Below are 17496 nucleotides of genomic sequence, written 5' to 3' on the forward strand. Positions count from 1 at the left end.
CAAACACGAATGCAATAGAGCAACCAGGGTGCCTGCTGCAGTTTGAAGCTGCAATACTGCGGGGTCCCAGGCAAGCTCATGTGGTGTCAGTCTCTTGCCAAAGCCTCTCACAATAAATAAGCAGACACTTGTATACCTGTGTTTGGGAAGTCATTCTTACCTGGCTTCACAGCTGCTGTCAATAATTTTTAGATTGCCAAGTCCTGGGTTCATGACATGGAAAATAGCAGAGGATTGGCAATGGAAAATGTACCACTCCCTACAACCCATGATATGTCCCTGAAGACTGACAGCTGTCACTGAGGACATTGATTTCCACTGATAATGTCCCAGTGAGGATGGGCARCAGAGCTGAGAACAGAGCTGTACTGTGGGTTCCCTGGTTGTGGACATCAGCTGACAAGGGTTCAGGTTACTTGGCCTCTTTTCACATAGTGGGGGCTGGCTTATCCCAAATGCGATGGAAAGAATCACTGCCTCCTGCAGTCTSAGTTTTCTGTAGTGATTTCCCAAACAGGGAGCAAGTCTGGCCCTGCTTTGCTTCCCTTGACCATTGAAACTAGAACCAGATCGCTGACAGGTCACAAGCTCCTGTCTCTGTGAAAACACTGGGCTGGGATGTTGGGCACCGGTGAGGAAGGTAATTTACTGAGACAGGAGATTCCTCATTCTGTGCTGTAACCTTTTCAGCTGGACTGTCTGTCCCCTGGCCTTGATTTGCTGCGACTGAGCAGTATCTGCTGTCACTGATAGCATAAACCAGYGAGCTGCTGGGATTCATACTTCAGTGGGCAGCGTGCCACAGAAACAGACATAAGATTGAATGCTAAAGGCCACATCCGTCTCTTATTCAAGGAGAGTAATAAAGCAGATTTTATTTGACTTGTATAAATCCAGTTTAATTGGCTTTCCTGCTAACACTTTCATTAACATGTAAATTAGCTGTCCTAGAGCTGTTAATTATCTTTGCAGAAAATGTTGGATATAGTCATATACCGTACTCTTTCTTTTTTACTGCTAATGTTTTATACTGAGATGTGCCCATAAATATTCACTGTATTTTTTTTTAAGAGGAGGACCAAGAGGCAAAGGCTTTGTGTCATCTTGTAGGGAAATGAGTRTCTTTGCTTTAGCATTATTCACCAGCCTGCAACCACATTAAACTGACACTCACAGAAGAAGCTTAGCACTGGGTTTTATGGGCTTGGCCTTTGAAGGTTTTGGGGAATTTTATAAGTGTCTGGCAAATGAGAGCAGGGGAGGATGACAGGTGCTCAAAGGCAGCATCCTCTCTCACAGGATGTCTTGTGTTCAAAATTTGGCAGTGGCAGAGAAACAGGTAGGCATTATACGGAATAAAATGCCTGAATTCCAAGTGTTCAGGAAGCTGAGAACAAGCCAATTAATTTTCCTATGGGGAAAAAAAAAAAAAAACCTTCTTTTAAAATAGATCTTACAATGTTTTTTGAAAATGAGTTTTTTCAGCTTCTCCAGCTGCTTAAAAATGTTCTCATTTAATAACAAAAGATATTGATGCTTCTCTTAACAAGTTACCATGACAAGTTGCAATCTGGTTATGGTTTTTAACTGCCTGCTTTGCACAAATGGCATCCATCATGTGCAGCTTTAGCCCACGGGCCAGGCAAAAAGGGCCAGCCCTTTCCCCATTTGCACTGTGCAAATAAAAGACTGACATGGTATTTGTTCGTGAGGACACAGAATGGAACAGGGACACAATTACTGAATTCCTGAGCTGCCTTTAGCATAAGACATCCCTAAACCAGTACCTGTGACATCAGTTGGTCTCAGCTGTTCCCCATTTGTCCACAGGATCCGCACAGCAAACGCACAGGCAGCCTGTAACATTTCTTTGCAGCGAAATAGCACGTGGAAAACCACAGTCCTTTTTCAAAATATGCTGTTGGACATGGGCATGTTGTGAACAAAAACCAGGGTGAGTTTTGGAACTTCTAGCAGAGCAATACCAGTGTTAGTGCTGTTGTTATACTGGTGTATTCTCCTTTTGGATGTTCATTTCAGAATAACTGGAGAATACCTCTTCAAAGCAATGATGCTTTATTTCAAACAACAGGAATCAATTAAAATATACATTTCACAGGAAAATGTTTTTCTTAATGTCTTTTTTTTCCATACATCATTACATGTTCTTACATATGATTTGTACCTGAAATAAAACATCTTAACATGGATTAATAAAAAGAAATAACTTAGAATAAGGAAGTTTTCAAATGAACTGTAGATAATGTTAGGTTGTATGTACTCTATATACTTCCCTCCAGGGGCAGTATCTTTAAACATGAAAATGAAATGTAGCATGGACATATGATCTGTTTCATTAAATAAAAAAAGGATTTATTTTTTATTTTGCATCATAATTATGATTTCTGTAGGAAAATTAAGGAGGCAAAATTTTACAACTCTAAATCAGTATTTGTTTTCGTTAAGGTATTTTTGTTTTGTTCTAAGACCAGCAGTTTGTTGAACCTTTCTGCCACTGCGCTGCTGTCTTCGTCATCACTAAATGTGACCCAGTGACTGAAATCTTTCCGGTTRGGGTGATTTAACTTTTCAGAAGTGTGTGCTGGAGAAGAACCTGATGGTGCCTGTGTGGAAGGAGGGAAGGAAGAATCCATGTCCAGGTCCAGAAGATTTGTGTCCTCTGGCAGGGGGCTGGTATCCAAGCGTTGTGGTATCCAGTGCTGGTGTGCTGGTCCAGGAGGGCCCTGGAGCTCTGCCATCAGTTCTGCCAAGGGCTGAGCTTTGCTGTTTTCTGGGCTGGCAGAGGCTGTAGGACCTGAGCGAGCAGGGCCATGAGTCTGCGGGCAGGACCCAGGGTTGTTGTTGTTGGAGTTRAACAGTGCTCCACTAAAAAGRGSGCTGTCACTGCTCTGGAGGACTTGSAGATGAAAAGCTGCAGGAGCYGAYTTCTTTCTTCGTGGCGGCACCTTTGGGGCAAAAGGAGCGTTCTGGGAGGGCAGCACGATGGCCTCAGCCGTGCTTGCTGATGGGGGCTGCCTTTCACTGCTCCCCCTGCTCTCCTGAGGCTTCCCAGTTCTGGGTTTAGGGACTGGAGTGATCTTGGTTGGACTAAGAATAGCTCCAGCTTCTAGATGGGGCTCTAGCAAGCCAAAAGGAGACTGCGCTGTCTGTTGGTTGAATTGCTCTTCTGGAGACATGGCCTGAGGAGGCAAAGGAAGAAATATGAGAACAAAAAGGGACTTTGAACCCTAAGTCACTACTGGTGAAAGTCTTATTGACAGTTTCTAAGAAAAGCTGATAGTCCTGGAAGAAAGAAAAGCAGTACAAAGAGGAGGCTTGACAGCTCAGTTCTGCACTGTACCTGCTGGGCTCTGGGCTCACACATCGTCCCTGGCACATGTCTTCATCTACAGAGAGCTCAGGAGGACCAGGACCCTACAGCCTGTTCACTCAAAGCTCTTTCTGCCCATCTACCTTTTATGTTAGGATTTTGCTCTGGGCCAAATAAACAGAATTCTGAGGAGTTTTTTATTTGTTACATCTCTCTGCTGACTAATATTATTTAAGCAAGAATGCATAAGGAGGCCTAAATTAATGGGCACATGCCTTTAGGTGTAGCTTATTTGGACAGATAARGTTGAAGGAGAATTAGCTTAAGCTAACCCAATACATGCATTAAGGTCTCTGTCCTGTCCCACTGATGCTGGGAACTGCAGATAAAAATAAACTCTCAAAGTCCAGTCTAGCATCCATCCACCATTTTAAAGTATATAAAAAATGAGCCCAGCTCAGTCTARGAGRACAAGGACTGCTTCCGATTTCTCAYACTTGGTGTGATTGAATAAAAGCATTTAAATTCTTTATTACTCTTGCATAATATTAAAAGGTTATGTGCAGGCTTTTTCATGTAGGCAAAATATTTAGTCAGTATCTCATGCTGGACATATCCCATGCCACTTCTGTCTGTGTGCTGTTAAGTTGCCTACAGTTGACTGTGGTAGAGGTGGATTGGGTAAAAGTTTTGAAGTACACAACTCCCATCTGACCTTCCTCACGTGCAGGAAGGAGTGGAATTCCAAAGCAAGTCAAACTGAAATAGATCTATTTCTGCAGAAGCTCTCACATAACTAACACCAAAATAGCAATCCCTCTCAGCATCTTCCAGGAGTGACCTGGGAATGSTGACAACATAAACAAAACAAACTGACTACTCCTTGGCATAGACTGTGCTGTCTGAGTTGGGTTTTTTGGTGAATCCGCTAGGTAAAGATAGCACAAAGTTCATTATAAAGAAGGGTCAAAGCCTTTACCAAAAGAAGGTAAGGTAAGAGTCCTAAGAATTTAGAAGAGAGCTTCCTTAGCAGAGATTCTGTCAAAAGAAGAATATAAAAGGTTATATTTGTCTTTCTCTTAAATTGCTTTACAAATTAGATAATCATTTTAGCAGCTCTAGAGGTGAACTATTGCCTCCGTCATAGAAACCTGACATAGATTAAAACCTGAACACCCACAGCTTTGTATTTTTGAGAATATGAACTCTTGAGTAGACTCCAGAATTCAAWCTGAAAGGCTGAATCCCATTACAAGCTGTACAAGAAAAGCAAGCAAGGATATAGAACTGGTGAAAACGTTGCCTCAAATTACAGAGCAGACCACTCATGGTCAAAAGCAAATACTGTGATAAAGAACAAATGAGTGTTACATCCTGACAAGGTTTAGCCAAACCAGAAGAAAACTAAGAGAATGGACTGACAAATAGAAAAGCTTGAATATGGCTCTTTCTCAGAAAGAGAACCATCTTTTCTTGCATTTTTATGCCTCGGTGACTATAATACACAAAATCATTCCAGCACCTGCTGACAATGAAGGACTTCCTACAAACAGTCAGCCCACCCCTCCACCATTCACACKGTGTAATGGAAGCTGGATGCATTTTGCTGCAATTCTCTTACATTTTCCAGCTTGACTCCGGTCCTTTGCAGGTGCACTGGCTTCTTTGGATTTGGAACTTTGGGGGGTGGACGGTGAGGCACAGGCACCGCTCCTGTCTGTGACCCTTGAAATGRTGCTGACTTTGTGGTGCTGGGAAGACCCTCGGGTTTGGAGGAAGTTTGGTTTTTGGTTGGAACAGGCTTTACTGCATCTTCCTGGAGTCCTGAAAAGCAAAACCAAATATGGMACCTCGGCTTGATCAGAATGTAGATTCAAGGTAATTTCATTAACAATCATGTTTCCCAAAATGTTTGTGGCTATAGGGCCAACTCAGGCTAAGAAGGTAGATTTTAGAAATAAGCACAGTCCTCTGAAATCCTGTAAAAGGCTGTTAGGGAAAAACTTCCCTGTCAGAAGTAATTTCATGCCAAACCAGCAGTGCTGCACCACCATTTGGTCAAGTGGAAAAAACACTGGGTGGGGATTCAGGAGTATTGGGCTCAAGTTCTCGGTTTCCTTTTGGCMTTATTTGGAAAATCAAGTTACAGATACCAAGTGCATCTTGTAGAGTACTTTGGGAAGAACTGTAAATGCCAGCTGGTGGTACAGCACAAGGGTCTGGAAATGATGCTGACCAGACTAGTTTTCTTACCCACACCAAGTGAATGTGAATTTCAAAATCAATGGAGAGTGAATCTGATTTCAAAATGAAATGAACAGCACTGAGGAACAAACACCAAGATGCCTTTATGATTATTTCTAAATAAATGGGATTATTTCAGACTGCATTTGTTCTACATATAAATGAAAAGGGATGATTTTCTCCTAAACTGAGAGCCTTGCAGACTCAGGTAGCTATTCTCATTCACACAGCATCAGCAGAAAGACTGCATGCAACCCTGGGGGTACATTCACAGTACCTAAGCTTGTTTCGTGCTCYAACTTGCCCTTGCAAGAAGCTCTCTTCTCCAGGGACTGCACAGAGAGCCTAAACACCGAGTAGCCTTTTAGCTTAGCTATTCAAGCTGAAGCAGTGCAAGCTTTTATCTAGGTTACAGCTATACTTGCTGTCCAAATGTGAACAGAATACAGGTTATTTCTCCTACAGCTGCATTTGCTCTGTAGTTCTGCTTGGAATAGTGAGCATTCAGTAAATAGAGCAGCAAATATCCTTTATGCAACTCTGAGCTAACACAGGCACTGTCGGTTTAGTAAAATCCCATCTTTATATTTTAATTTTTCTGACTAAATCTGGACATAAATAACCCAAGGTACTCCAAGTAGCAGGTCCTACAACAAAATATAAAATCTTAAACATCTTGAAAAAATTGTTAATATTATCAGAACTGACAGAGAATACCATGTACAATTTTGGCAAGTCTGTGTTCAGGTGAAATTCTGCATAGAAGTATATGAATCCGGGCTATGATGAGATGAATACACCTACAGCTTTTTTTATTTAAAGATTTTTAGAAGTMAGAAAGCTGTGCTCACCTCCTTTGGCCTCCATAAGACATCTAATAGCTTCTTCTGCTTCCTCAGCTGTGGTRGTTTTGATCTGCTTGACATTGTAAGGTTTGCTGATTCCAGTCCGGACTTTAGGCTTTGAAAAAAAAAATAGGAGATGAAGTAATCTTGAGAGAACTGATTTTTCTTGTACACCTGTAATTTTACAGCTAAGCTCATACACCTGTAAAATTCTGTTCTTGCCAGTGGCCATGCAATGATCAATAAATACTAAAGAAATGGTGGGGAATCTTTTGGCAAATTCTACACATTTGCCATCAGCTGACAGAAGGCCAATGCCCAGCACCACAGGTAGTCATCCTTGTTCCTTAGCCATCCTTGTTCACTGTGTTAGGGTTCTCATCCAGCAAGGTAAGAGTGGGAAGGCATTTCCACATTCTGGTCTTGGTCTCCTCAGGGAGACTAACAGCTTTGCTGGCAGTGGTCAGAACTTTTCCTGCATTGTGGGCACTAGCATGGCCCACCAAAACAGAGGTGAGAAAAGAATTAAACCATATGATGATATATGATATGATACGATACGATATGATATGATATGATATGATATGATTGATATGATGATGGTGTTTAAAATTCAAGTTAGCATCTGTCAGAAAGCAGCACCAGTGCTCTGGCCTTGCACCTATTCATTCTCTCTCCCCCACTCTGGCCTTCCTAATTCCTGGCAATTTATTAACATTTTTCTACTGCCTAACAGGGCCTACAGTGCAGTATTACAATACAAGAAGTTATCTTGGCATTTTTAGCTCAGACACGTGATGAACTTCCTTCCTTGTATGGCAGGTGCATCCTGTATGTGATACTCAGTGTAGACGGGAGAGATCAGGCCAGTGCCAAGTGGCCACAAATTGCTGAGCAGCAGGACTCACTGGCTGCTGAGGGGCTCCAGGAAGCAGCTTTGCTGTTGCCAGGATGGAGCAGGTGGAATGGCTTCCTGGAGAGAGGGAACCATCTGAGGGGGACTTTTTGCCTGATGTTCCAGCTGGAAGAGGAATAAAAAATGGCTTTTTACATTCAAGAGTGGTACAACGTTTTATCTGCAACGGAGCAAAACCAATGTGCTTGGAAACTGTGATAAATGAGAGATGCCATCCCCCTCCCAAAATCTTGATCTGTTTCAGGAAGCAGTTTCCTAGTTAGTCTTAATTTCATTTAATTAATTAGATAACCTCAGCTGAGCATTAACATTGCATTCTAGGCACAGAAATACAAATACCAATGTTGGCACTTCTGTGCAACAGACTCAAAAATTAATGGGAATAATCCAAAAGAACTCATCCTCTACAGGTGAGCAACATGAAGATTCTAATTTAAGTCTGGAAAATGTACACAGAAGGGAGGCTTTTGRGCTACAGGAAAAACATGATTTCTAGCTTGTCTAATACAGGAGGCAAAGATGATTATGCCCATCTAGCAATCAGCATTCATCCAGAAGTAGCCATAAAAACAGGAGCATGCTCTGGATGGCATCTCAGGTGGGCAGAGCTTAGGTAAAGAGCATCACTTCCCCTCTGTGCCTCACTGAAAACCATAATCCACTTTTCATTTCTTTCATAAACACAAGAATTGCTTGCAAAGAAGGAAAGGACAAAAACCATACAGAACAGGTATTTTGTCAAAGGTTTTTAAAATTCTGATTACAATTAATTCAGAAACCAAAAAATTGCAAGAAAACACTCAGTGACTTCAGAACCCAGGAGGCATTAATACCAGTACCTTTTTTGCGACAAAGTGGCTGCTCAACTTGCTAACCTGAGTGGTGAGCTAGTATGAAACATATGGGCAATTCTATGCTTACCAAAGGCATTTTTTTTGTGGAGTATCTGTCATCCTAAAGACAAACTTCTCCCATTACTAATGGCAGTAATATTCAGGCTGAAACAAGCTGGGAAGCAAGTACAAGCACCTCGAGCCTGACATTTCAGAACAAGGTATTACTTTCTTTGTCACCCAGAAAYGGCAGACAAAAACTGCTCAGCTGGKGCCAACACCACATTAAAGAAAGTTAAACTCACCAGGAGGGGGAGGCCTCTGYGGCGGCTGCGGTGGCCGAGGCCTGGTAGGAATGGACAGAGACCTGCTTGGGGTCCGGCGGCTGCACTCTCCCCTTGCCTCCAGCTCCCGCTTCAAATCAGCCAGGTCTGCGTCATCTGGGGACAGTTCAGACAGGGTCTGTGTGAGACACCCCCTGGCTGAGAGGCACCARATCTGAGGGGGCAGGAGAGAGGTGACTGCGAGTGTCAAGCCTCAGCCAGGTCTGTCAGCAGCGCCCCATAGCTCTGTTCACACTGTTCTGCTCTCCCCCAATGTCTGCCTGCTCCCACTGCAGCAAACATCTCCCCTTTTGTCAAATGCTGCTTTCTTTCTCTCTCTGCTTTTCCACCATTTATTTATTAGCTGTTTGCACCACCAACACGAAGAATGCCTGCATCTGATTCCAGGGTTATGSGGCACCTTGTTAGAGTCTGAGATTTTCACAGCCAGACTTGGTGGCAACCTGCTCCCATTCAAACTGCCATGGCTAAGGCATGGTTTCTTGTTTTCCATCCTGAACACAGGAATTCCATTTGAGGATTAGACATCTTTTCTTGCACAGGAGAACTGTTTTTATATCAGAGAAAAACCTGTCTGAATGGCTCAGTCATCACATCTCTGCTTTCCAGCAACATCTCCTAACAGGTACAGCTGCCTCAATCTGCTAGCTCTTGGATGCACCTCACGTTGCTWATTAATTACTCAGTCTTTCATCCCATCTAAGCCTTTCTGATGGCTGGAGAGGGGAGAAGTATGGGTTGCTTTATTCTCCCCCATCTGCTGCAGTGAGGACTTTCACTTCAGTCCTCTCATCCTGCCTTGGCTGCCCAGCTGTGCAGCTCTTGCTCTCAAGAGCTCCAAGATCCACTGGGTTTAGTTTTGTCCCTGTGGTTTGGAGAGATGGGGAAAGAATTATGTAGCAGAAGTCTTGTACTAAAGGCATTTTTAAACAAGTTCTTGTTTTTCAGAAAGCTGTGCTCTGCAGGGAATCACGAGCTGCCTCCCAGCTTCCTACTCCCACTCAGCAGCAGATGGCAGCCACAGAGACAGAGCCTGTGGTCTGCCCAGCCTGCCCTCCCCCTGCTCTCTGCATTTTCAGTACTTCTAAGCTGCAGATATGGGCTCATCAGGAGGATCCAAGGAGTCATGCAGGCACCTGGAGGCACAGTTTGAAGTTCTGGCAGCAAAACTGCACTTAACAAAGAACAGCCATCACCACTCAATTCCATCCCTGAAAGGCTGCTGGCAGGGACATCAGTTTTGTGAGGCTGTGCCCTTCCCTGACCTCAGAAACACATGTACACACTATTGTGCCTGTCACTGTTTTCCATCTGTGTCTACCACCAGCTACATAATCATCATACCTTCAATTAGGAGCTACTCAGGCAGAATTGGAAGTTTATAGAGGAATCTGAAATTGCAGACACTTTAAGACTAATTGAATATATCATATTTTGAATTGTGTGAGATCACAACCCCACCTTGACCTCCTTCAAACTGTACTCCATAACCTCTATTTACTTTGTGATATTTTTTGTGGAGAAGMGTTAGTGTGGGTGACAAGATTCACTGCAATTCTCTGTGGCTTAATGAATCATCACACAGTAGGCCAGAGGTGCTTGGAGGGCAAGGCACCCTATCATACAAAGTGATTGACTTCACAGTATTTAATAATGACTGATTACTCCTTGACTCAGGGATAGGCTTCTGGGTCTGGCCACAGTGACCCAGCCTATGACTCAAGGTGGGCAAGAAAGTCATAAATCATTCTGTTTGGAAAATCTGTCTGTGTAAGTGTACGAATTTCATTTAATCTTTCTGAACTCTACTTCTGACTCAACCTTTGAAGGTATTAAAGTTTGCACTTTTATGTCAGAAGACAAAGCACTTCTGAGAGAGTGCAGAATGACAGCCACTGAATCACTTGYTGTCACAATGAGGTGTTTAATACATATCCCAGCCTGTCAATGCTTGGCCACTGAAGCATTTCATGATCACATCCCATTGTAAGACTATGACTGGCTTGGCTACTGTCSTGGGTTTAAACCTGTTTTTTCCCTATCYGAGTCACAGCACCAAAAATGTCGTGGTTTGAACTGTGCTGAAAGCCAAAAGCACCCACGACRTTCCCTCCCTTCCCACCRGAGAGGGCAGAAGGGAGAGCAAAAGCCCAATTAACAYGAAMATTTATGGCTTTCAGATAAAATAACATAATTGAGAGAAAGATACATATATGCTCCAGAGAATGGTCAGACAAGCTGAATAACTTAAGTTGCAAAATAGATTTATTACTAAAAACTACTAAGAATACTACGGCACTGGGGAGGGGAACWAAGATAGGGAAAAAATTTACAAGGAGAAGAAAAATAAAAACGGACATTTTAAGACACCTGTTATACTAGTTCTTGYTGCAGTTTTTATCAGTATTCTCTCAAAAGCTTTATCTTCTTTGTACTGAGTTACTTTGCAATCATGTGCAAATCAGCCAACTGAGAAAAAAGGTAACACATTCATGAAGAACCAAAGAATGAATACACACATATTCCATGAACCTCGACTCCTTCAGAAATAAATCAAATGAGAACAYAGGAGAAACTTCAGGCCTCTCAAATAATTGGAACACAACAATTTCCCAATTTACACTTGATGGCTCTGTCATTGCTACTGTTCAAAGGACAGACTAGAACCTATCACTGAATCAACAGGATTCCTTTGGTTTGATTTTGCTTTGGCCCTCACCAATAAGAAAAAAGGAATGCAATTTTTTTTGTTGTATATTCTGATGCCAAACAACATCAAATGGATAAAAAGACTGAATTTCTTCTGGCTAGAAAAGGAAAACAGCATTTTTCAGCTTTCTTGCCTTGCCCTAGGCTAGAGAGAAGGAGAATCTAAGTTTCATTATTTGTACTACTGTTATGCCTGAGGAYCTCAGTCACAGTCACTCTCAAGGGGAGTTGAGAAAGAATAGGTAGTGCAGGGCAACCTAGAAAGAAAATATAAAGGAAGGGGGAAAYACATACAACAGGAGAACAAACAACAAACCTTCAGGTCTTACCCTAAGGAAGGTGAATACTTTACCTTTATACAGGCGGGGGTTTTGTCCAGATTTATTTGAAAGAGCTATGGATGTGCAGTGTCCAGAGCACTCAGACATATCTTCTGCTGTGTCTGCTACAAGGTGTTGACAYAGAACATCCTCTAAATAATCATCTTCATCCTCAATATCACCTGGATTAAAATATTAGATAAAGAAGAATTAATGAGCAAATTAATTCTCTGTCTCTCTATACTACCTATTAATTTATCTATATGATCAGTTAATTTAATATATAGGCTGGGCAAGATTCTTGTGTAACCAACCCATGTGTTTCATTGCAGTGTGTCTCTATATAGACAGCTGTACCATACATTTAATTTGCTAAAATATATCATAACACTAAATTGACAGGATGATCTAAGGAACAGTTCTCTGCCCAGGCAGAGAGTCAGTTCATGGCTTTAATTACAGMAGTCCTCTTTTTAAGAAGTGTGGTTTCATTACAAATTAAAGTGCCACTGACACTCACACCCTACCTTCTCTGTGCAACCAAAGTCAGCAAAGCAATTTCTCACTATTTAACTTAGAAACCTGTTKCTTACCTTCTGACTCATAGTCCAAACTTGAGAAGTCAAAATTTTCTTCCAGAAGATGAGAGTTTGCCGTGGGGGACATGGGGACAACGCTGTCCCGTTTTCGAGCAATTTCCTCCTGAAGGCCCTTTAGCCAGTCCTTAGTCTTGGGCTGGATCCTCACTGTTCTGCCTCTAACCTAAGCAAAGAAAGAATTGTTTCCCTTTGCCAAACACCTTCACAAAAAAGGAACACTTGAACACTATAAGCAAGTGCTGCCAGCCTGTTGTACAACTGCTTCAGAAATTGATGCAACAWAAGCTTCACTTCAGAACTTAAATGGAAAGTACATACTCTTCTTAACCCCACAACCAAGTTTTCAGACTATAACAATGTTCTTGAAAGAAAAGGAGCTTCACAGCTAAAAAGCACTGCTGCTGCATTTGGAAAATACTGGAGAAATAGATGAAACATCAAATRTCATCAAAACAACACTGTGATAGCAATATTGGTGTGGGAGGGTGCCATTTTTGAGTCAGCAGCTTTAAAACACACCAGAGTCTTGTACCTGCTGCCACCTGTAAGCAGAAAATCTCATGTATGATGGTTGATGTATATGTAAAGTATCTTTTCAAACAGATTAAGACTTCAGCTGCGCATGTGTGTTGTTCTGTGACATYTGGGGTGAAATACAGACAAGCCAGCAGCATTGACAGGAAAATCAGYCAGCTTTTCAACCCAGATTTCCAGCATCTTCACATACTGTGTGCATAAAACTGTGTTTCAGTCTGTGCTACAAATTACACGAAAGGCAGGAGTCWAAATTAAAAGATAAAACTGCAAATATGAAAGAAGAATGGGAGTTAAATCCATTACTTCAGTGTTAAGTTTACAGGGCAGCCCCTCAAACAGTTTTGTCAGCATAAATGAAGGGGCTGATGTTGAGTACGTGTGTGGGAAGGAAGAGCAGGGGATGGGAAGGTAAATGCCTACTGCTAATGCTGGATTTATCATGGAAGCCAATGAATCATGTTGTTCCAGCTTAGCAGAAGCAGTCTGTTTGATAYAYACTGAAGAGAAACAAAAAAAAAAAATCTCCAAAACACAATCATGAGGATGCTTTGGCAACATCATAAAGTCACACAGAAAGTCATGAGAACTGCTTCAAATAGCCACAACCATGAACAAGTACATGTTTTCTGCAGTGGTATCAGAGGCCAGATTCTAAGCAGTGCTTAGTGCTCCATGAAAAGTCACCTCATGCCATCCTGAAACTAAAATACTGCATTAACAGCTTCAGCAGCTGTGAAGCTAAGGACTTTATAAGCATTAACTTTCTTGGAAATAGTGCTACTTGTAGAAACTCAAGTTCTTCATTCTAAGAAACCCCTTTTGAGAAATTAGTTATGAAACTATTATTACAGGTTTGAGAAAATCTTACTTTGACACCATCTATATCCATAACACGAAGAGCTGACTTGCTGTCTGCAAATGTCACCAGCATTTGACCTCCACTGATCCTAATGAAAAAAGGCAGAGGAGAAAAACCATTTTACTTCACCATTGAATAAAACCCTGTGAAGGCAAGYGTGATAGCAAACTATCGTATAGATRTATATACAAGATACRTATGTYGCGCTATRCATTTGGTTTTAGTTGTATTTTCCTTCACAATTCTATTTTTTGAGGGAGCAGGTGATCTGTGAATCCAAGCTGGGCTCCTCTCCAATCCTGCCTCRTGTGATCTGTGGTCTGGATCACCCCAGGAACAGCAGGACAAACATCTCAGCAGCTSTTGACAGGATACTCAGCCCCTCTGGACTAACTTCCACGGTTCTGCATATCCTTTACCTCAGAGGACATGTGATGTTCCCAAAGACTAATATTCCACCTATATCTAAAGCAATTAAAAACAAAATAAAACAAGAACTATCCACCAAAACATATTGTTTTCTTGCTCCTTTTTTCACAAGGAAGGTGGTGCTGCTGCTCCTGAATGGCTGCTTTTGAACCCTCAGCTTATATCGGCACTTCACAAAATTACACAACAGCAGGTCAGCAGCTTTCTCCATTAATAAATTAATCAAACAGACATAAACAAGTTTTTGGCAGTGTTTCCCAGAGGTCAACTGTTAGGTCTTTTGCCTCTATTTCTCAAAACACAAGTCTCACAGCTGTGCTGGAGCCCTGYAGAGAACCAATCAGAATGAAATTAAGCTGCTCTGCCAGAAGGTATCACACTCTCCCTCTCCAGCCCAGTGGGTGACAGCTCTGCGAGAAACTGTACTGCTAACAAACAAGCAAAATGACTCCCAACAGAAAGGAGAGCCAGCCAGGAAATCCTGCCAAGTGTGAAAGAGGGTGGAAGAGAGCAGACCTCTCCAGAGAAAGTGAAGCAGGGCCCGAGGATCCACCAGACGCAGCAATGCATGGAATTGAGGGCTGAATCTAAAGATGATGATTTACATCGAAGTGTTGCTTTGTGGTGTTGTACTGAATAAAATTCTCTGCCACTCAGCCAAGAGAGCTGYTAGATTATTTCTTTAAAAGGTTGTYGAGAGGTGCAAGATACTCAAAACACTTGTATTCAATTTTAATGAAGAATTCAACATGCAGTAAAAGAATTCTACAAGAATTCTACATATTACCTTTCCAATACAAAGTTAACTCTGTCAKGACAAAAGAGATCTTCCAGTCTGTGTTTTTTAATAGATACCATGCCATTTGGGAACCCAAACTCACCTGACCAGAACAACARTACCATAATCCTCAAACATCTGCATAAGCTCTGTACGCAAGTCTTCAGGAAATTCATTCTTCTCTTCAGGTGTTGGTGATAGCAGATTTACCACTACTGTGGCATCCAGTGGTCCCTGGAAAGATGACACTTCCCGGAAAACACTGTCACGGGCAGCTTCATTAACTTCCTGAACTTCCACTTCTACAATAGCTAACACTGGCCTACATGAAACAAAGGAAAAATGCTTATGAAAAATAAAAAAATGCTTATATAACAATAAAATCAAGAAATAAGACAACTTTATCAAAGCTTCATTTTTCTACAGTGGTCAAGATCATGCCTTGAGTACTACTAATTATATTTCCTAGTCCTGCATTCCTGTATGTAACAGTGAGGACACCATAAGAGAACTGAAACAACAATTGTATGCAGCACTTCCGGCAAACCTACAGACCAAAAATACCAGGATACTTCACTCATTATCAAACAGCTGTGGTCCCAAACATCTATAAATCAGGATGGAAACTCATTATTTTCTGTTAGACAAGGCCACATATCTTCTTTCAAAAACTAAGGACAAAGCACTCCAAATGTATAATGTCATGTGGCAAATATGTGCCAATCCATTACATTATAAGAAGCCAACACTGAAAACTTGCTTCTTGGGTAATTTCTTACAAATTACTTCTCTATGTGTTAGACCTGAATAGAACTGAGAGAGCTGTCTGAAAGAGGAGAACTCGTCTCATCTCAGTGGATGCAATCCACAGTCTCAGATTTCCACCTGCACATGCACARAGCAGTGACTGGGACCACTGCTCTTACAACTGTGTCAAAATTGCTGCCTTCTACTTGCAATAGACTTGGCTCTTGATACACATTACCAGAAAGCAACAACAGCAGAGCTGGAAAGGGATAATAAAGGGGAAAAATGGGAAGCATTAACTATTTCCATAAGCATTGTGAATCATAATGCATTTCCATATGTCACAAAGATACAGCTATGCCATTTTTCTAGCACAAACCTTAGGAAAGCAAACCTGCTGACTGTAATTAAAAAGCAGTTTTTGGAGTCAAGTTTGCTGAAATAGAAAACCTTGTATAACAGCCATGTTTCACAGATTGCATCCTCAGGGTCCTATATAATGAGAGCAGCAGCTCCACTGTGCTTTGCAGAACACAGCAATGTCAGAGCCTTGACAGAGAGAAATTGATTGCACGAGGCGTTCTTCCATTGCTAGAGGAATACAGAACAGTCCTGGCATGCAAGAGCACCGCCAGAAGCACAGAGACAGCTACTCAGGGTCACTCAGCGCTGCTAGGAGGAGCAATGTTGTAGCATTTCCACAGGGCATGAAAGGGGTGAGACAAATATTCTGAAAGGAAGGGACCTTTCAAAGTGTATTTATTACAGAATTTGTTTCTCACAAGTGAAGCAGAGAACAAGTCTATCAAAGAAAGGACATTCATATCCCTAATTATRCAGACCAACCAGAAGCACTTTTTCTTCCTTCCCATCTCCATTTTTAAAGGAGACACAGAAGCCCCACACTTGAATACTTTCTGTGTGGCCTTCAGGCCACACAGTCCCAGTCTCCTCTCCCACAGCAAGCTGAGTGGAAATCCATCACAGCAGCTTCCTTAGGTATCAGAGCTTTTCCAAAACCAAAGCAACAAAAAACAAGCAACAAAAAGCCGTGTTTTCTATACCTGTTGCTGCAACCCATCTAACCCTTGCTGAGATCACAGTGCAGGAAAAATTRACAACATGACTGTAGTTACTTGCCACCCTGGTATAAAACCCACCATGAGGGGGAAAAAACCCATCAAGCAGACAGTGAACACAGTAAGATTGTAATTCCTGTTATAATCAGACTTGGTCCCTCACTTTGAAGTTGTAATTCAGCATGACACATTTTAACCTGGCAATGCTCTCTCTGATTGTTTACCTGTGGTCAGATGCTTGCAGCTCTGCTCTCCCATAGTACATCAAAGCTCCAGGGGTCCAGGTGTGCCTGACTTTGGAATCAGCACTCAGATCACTGTCCAGAAGATTGATCTCTCCAGCTATGCAGCACAAAACATAATTTAAAAGTCACTCCAAGATAGTTCTACAACAGTTAAATATTATTTTGCTAGGATGCTCTTCACAGACCCTAGTAGTGGGAGGTGGGTTTTTTTTTTTTGTTCTTGTATATGAATAACTCAAAGAAGAGCTTATATCCTACAAGATTTACAAATTAGGCACTAAAAAGAAAAAACAGAAAAAGGACTGTGAGTGCAACCAAGACAGCCGATTAGTAGAATAAGACACTTGCAAAACAGCTGACATGAATGTCACCAAATGAATTACCTGTACAGCCTGGGTTGATAGAGTCATATTAGTATTTTACTTCCTATCTCATTACTGAGCATAAGAAATAGACATGGTATTTGCAAATCTGAATATTAGGCAGGGATTGGAGAAATAATACACTAGACATAGGAGAAACGTATGCAAATTCAACCTCCAAATAATTGTATTACAACCCACTAAGGTGACAGAAAGCGTACCTGATGTTATGCAAGAGTGAGGTACTCTATTGTTAATAACAAGAAGTTTTTAGCTCACTGTTTCACTAAATGGATAACTCTTTTCTGTGAAGCTGAAA

At 41.7% G+C, this 17496-nt stretch overlaps 1 protein-coding gene across 1 annotated transcript in view; it reads right to left on the bottom strand.

The window, feature by feature from the left end:
* Positions 1–1849: 1849 nt before the first annotated feature.
* Positions 1850–17496, bottom strand: part of SYNJ2 (synaptojanin 2) — a 68075-nt gene continuing 52428 nt past the window's right edge. The window contains exons 18-27 of the mRNA XM_057364854.1: positions 16795–16912; positions 14848–15066; positions 13547–13625; positions 12136–12304; positions 11575–11724; positions 8475–8609; positions 7329–7441; positions 6427–6535; positions 4953–5155; positions 1850–3200 (exon numbers count right to left, since the gene is read on the bottom strand). Coding sequence (XP_057220837.1) covers positions 2433–3200; positions 4953–5155; positions 6427–6535; positions 7329–7441; positions 8475–8609; positions 11575–11724; positions 12136–12304; positions 13547–13625; positions 14848–15066; positions 16795–16912 — 2063 coding nt within the window. The 3' untranslated portion in view covers positions 1850–2432. The remainder of the gene's footprint in view (positions 3201–4952; positions 5156–6426; positions 6536–7328; positions 7442–8474; positions 8610–11574; positions 11725–12135; positions 12305–13546; positions 13626–14847; positions 15067–16794; positions 16913–17496) is intronic.

This window comes from Malurus melanocephalus, unplaced genomic scaffold (assembly GCF_030028575.1).
Source record: "Malurus melanocephalus ecotype Western Australia unplaced genomic scaffold, MMel_1.1 scaffold_43, whole genome shotgun sequence".
NCBI classification, from domain to species: Eukaryota; Metazoa; Chordata; class Aves; order Passeriformes; family Maluridae; genus Malurus; species Malurus melanocephalus.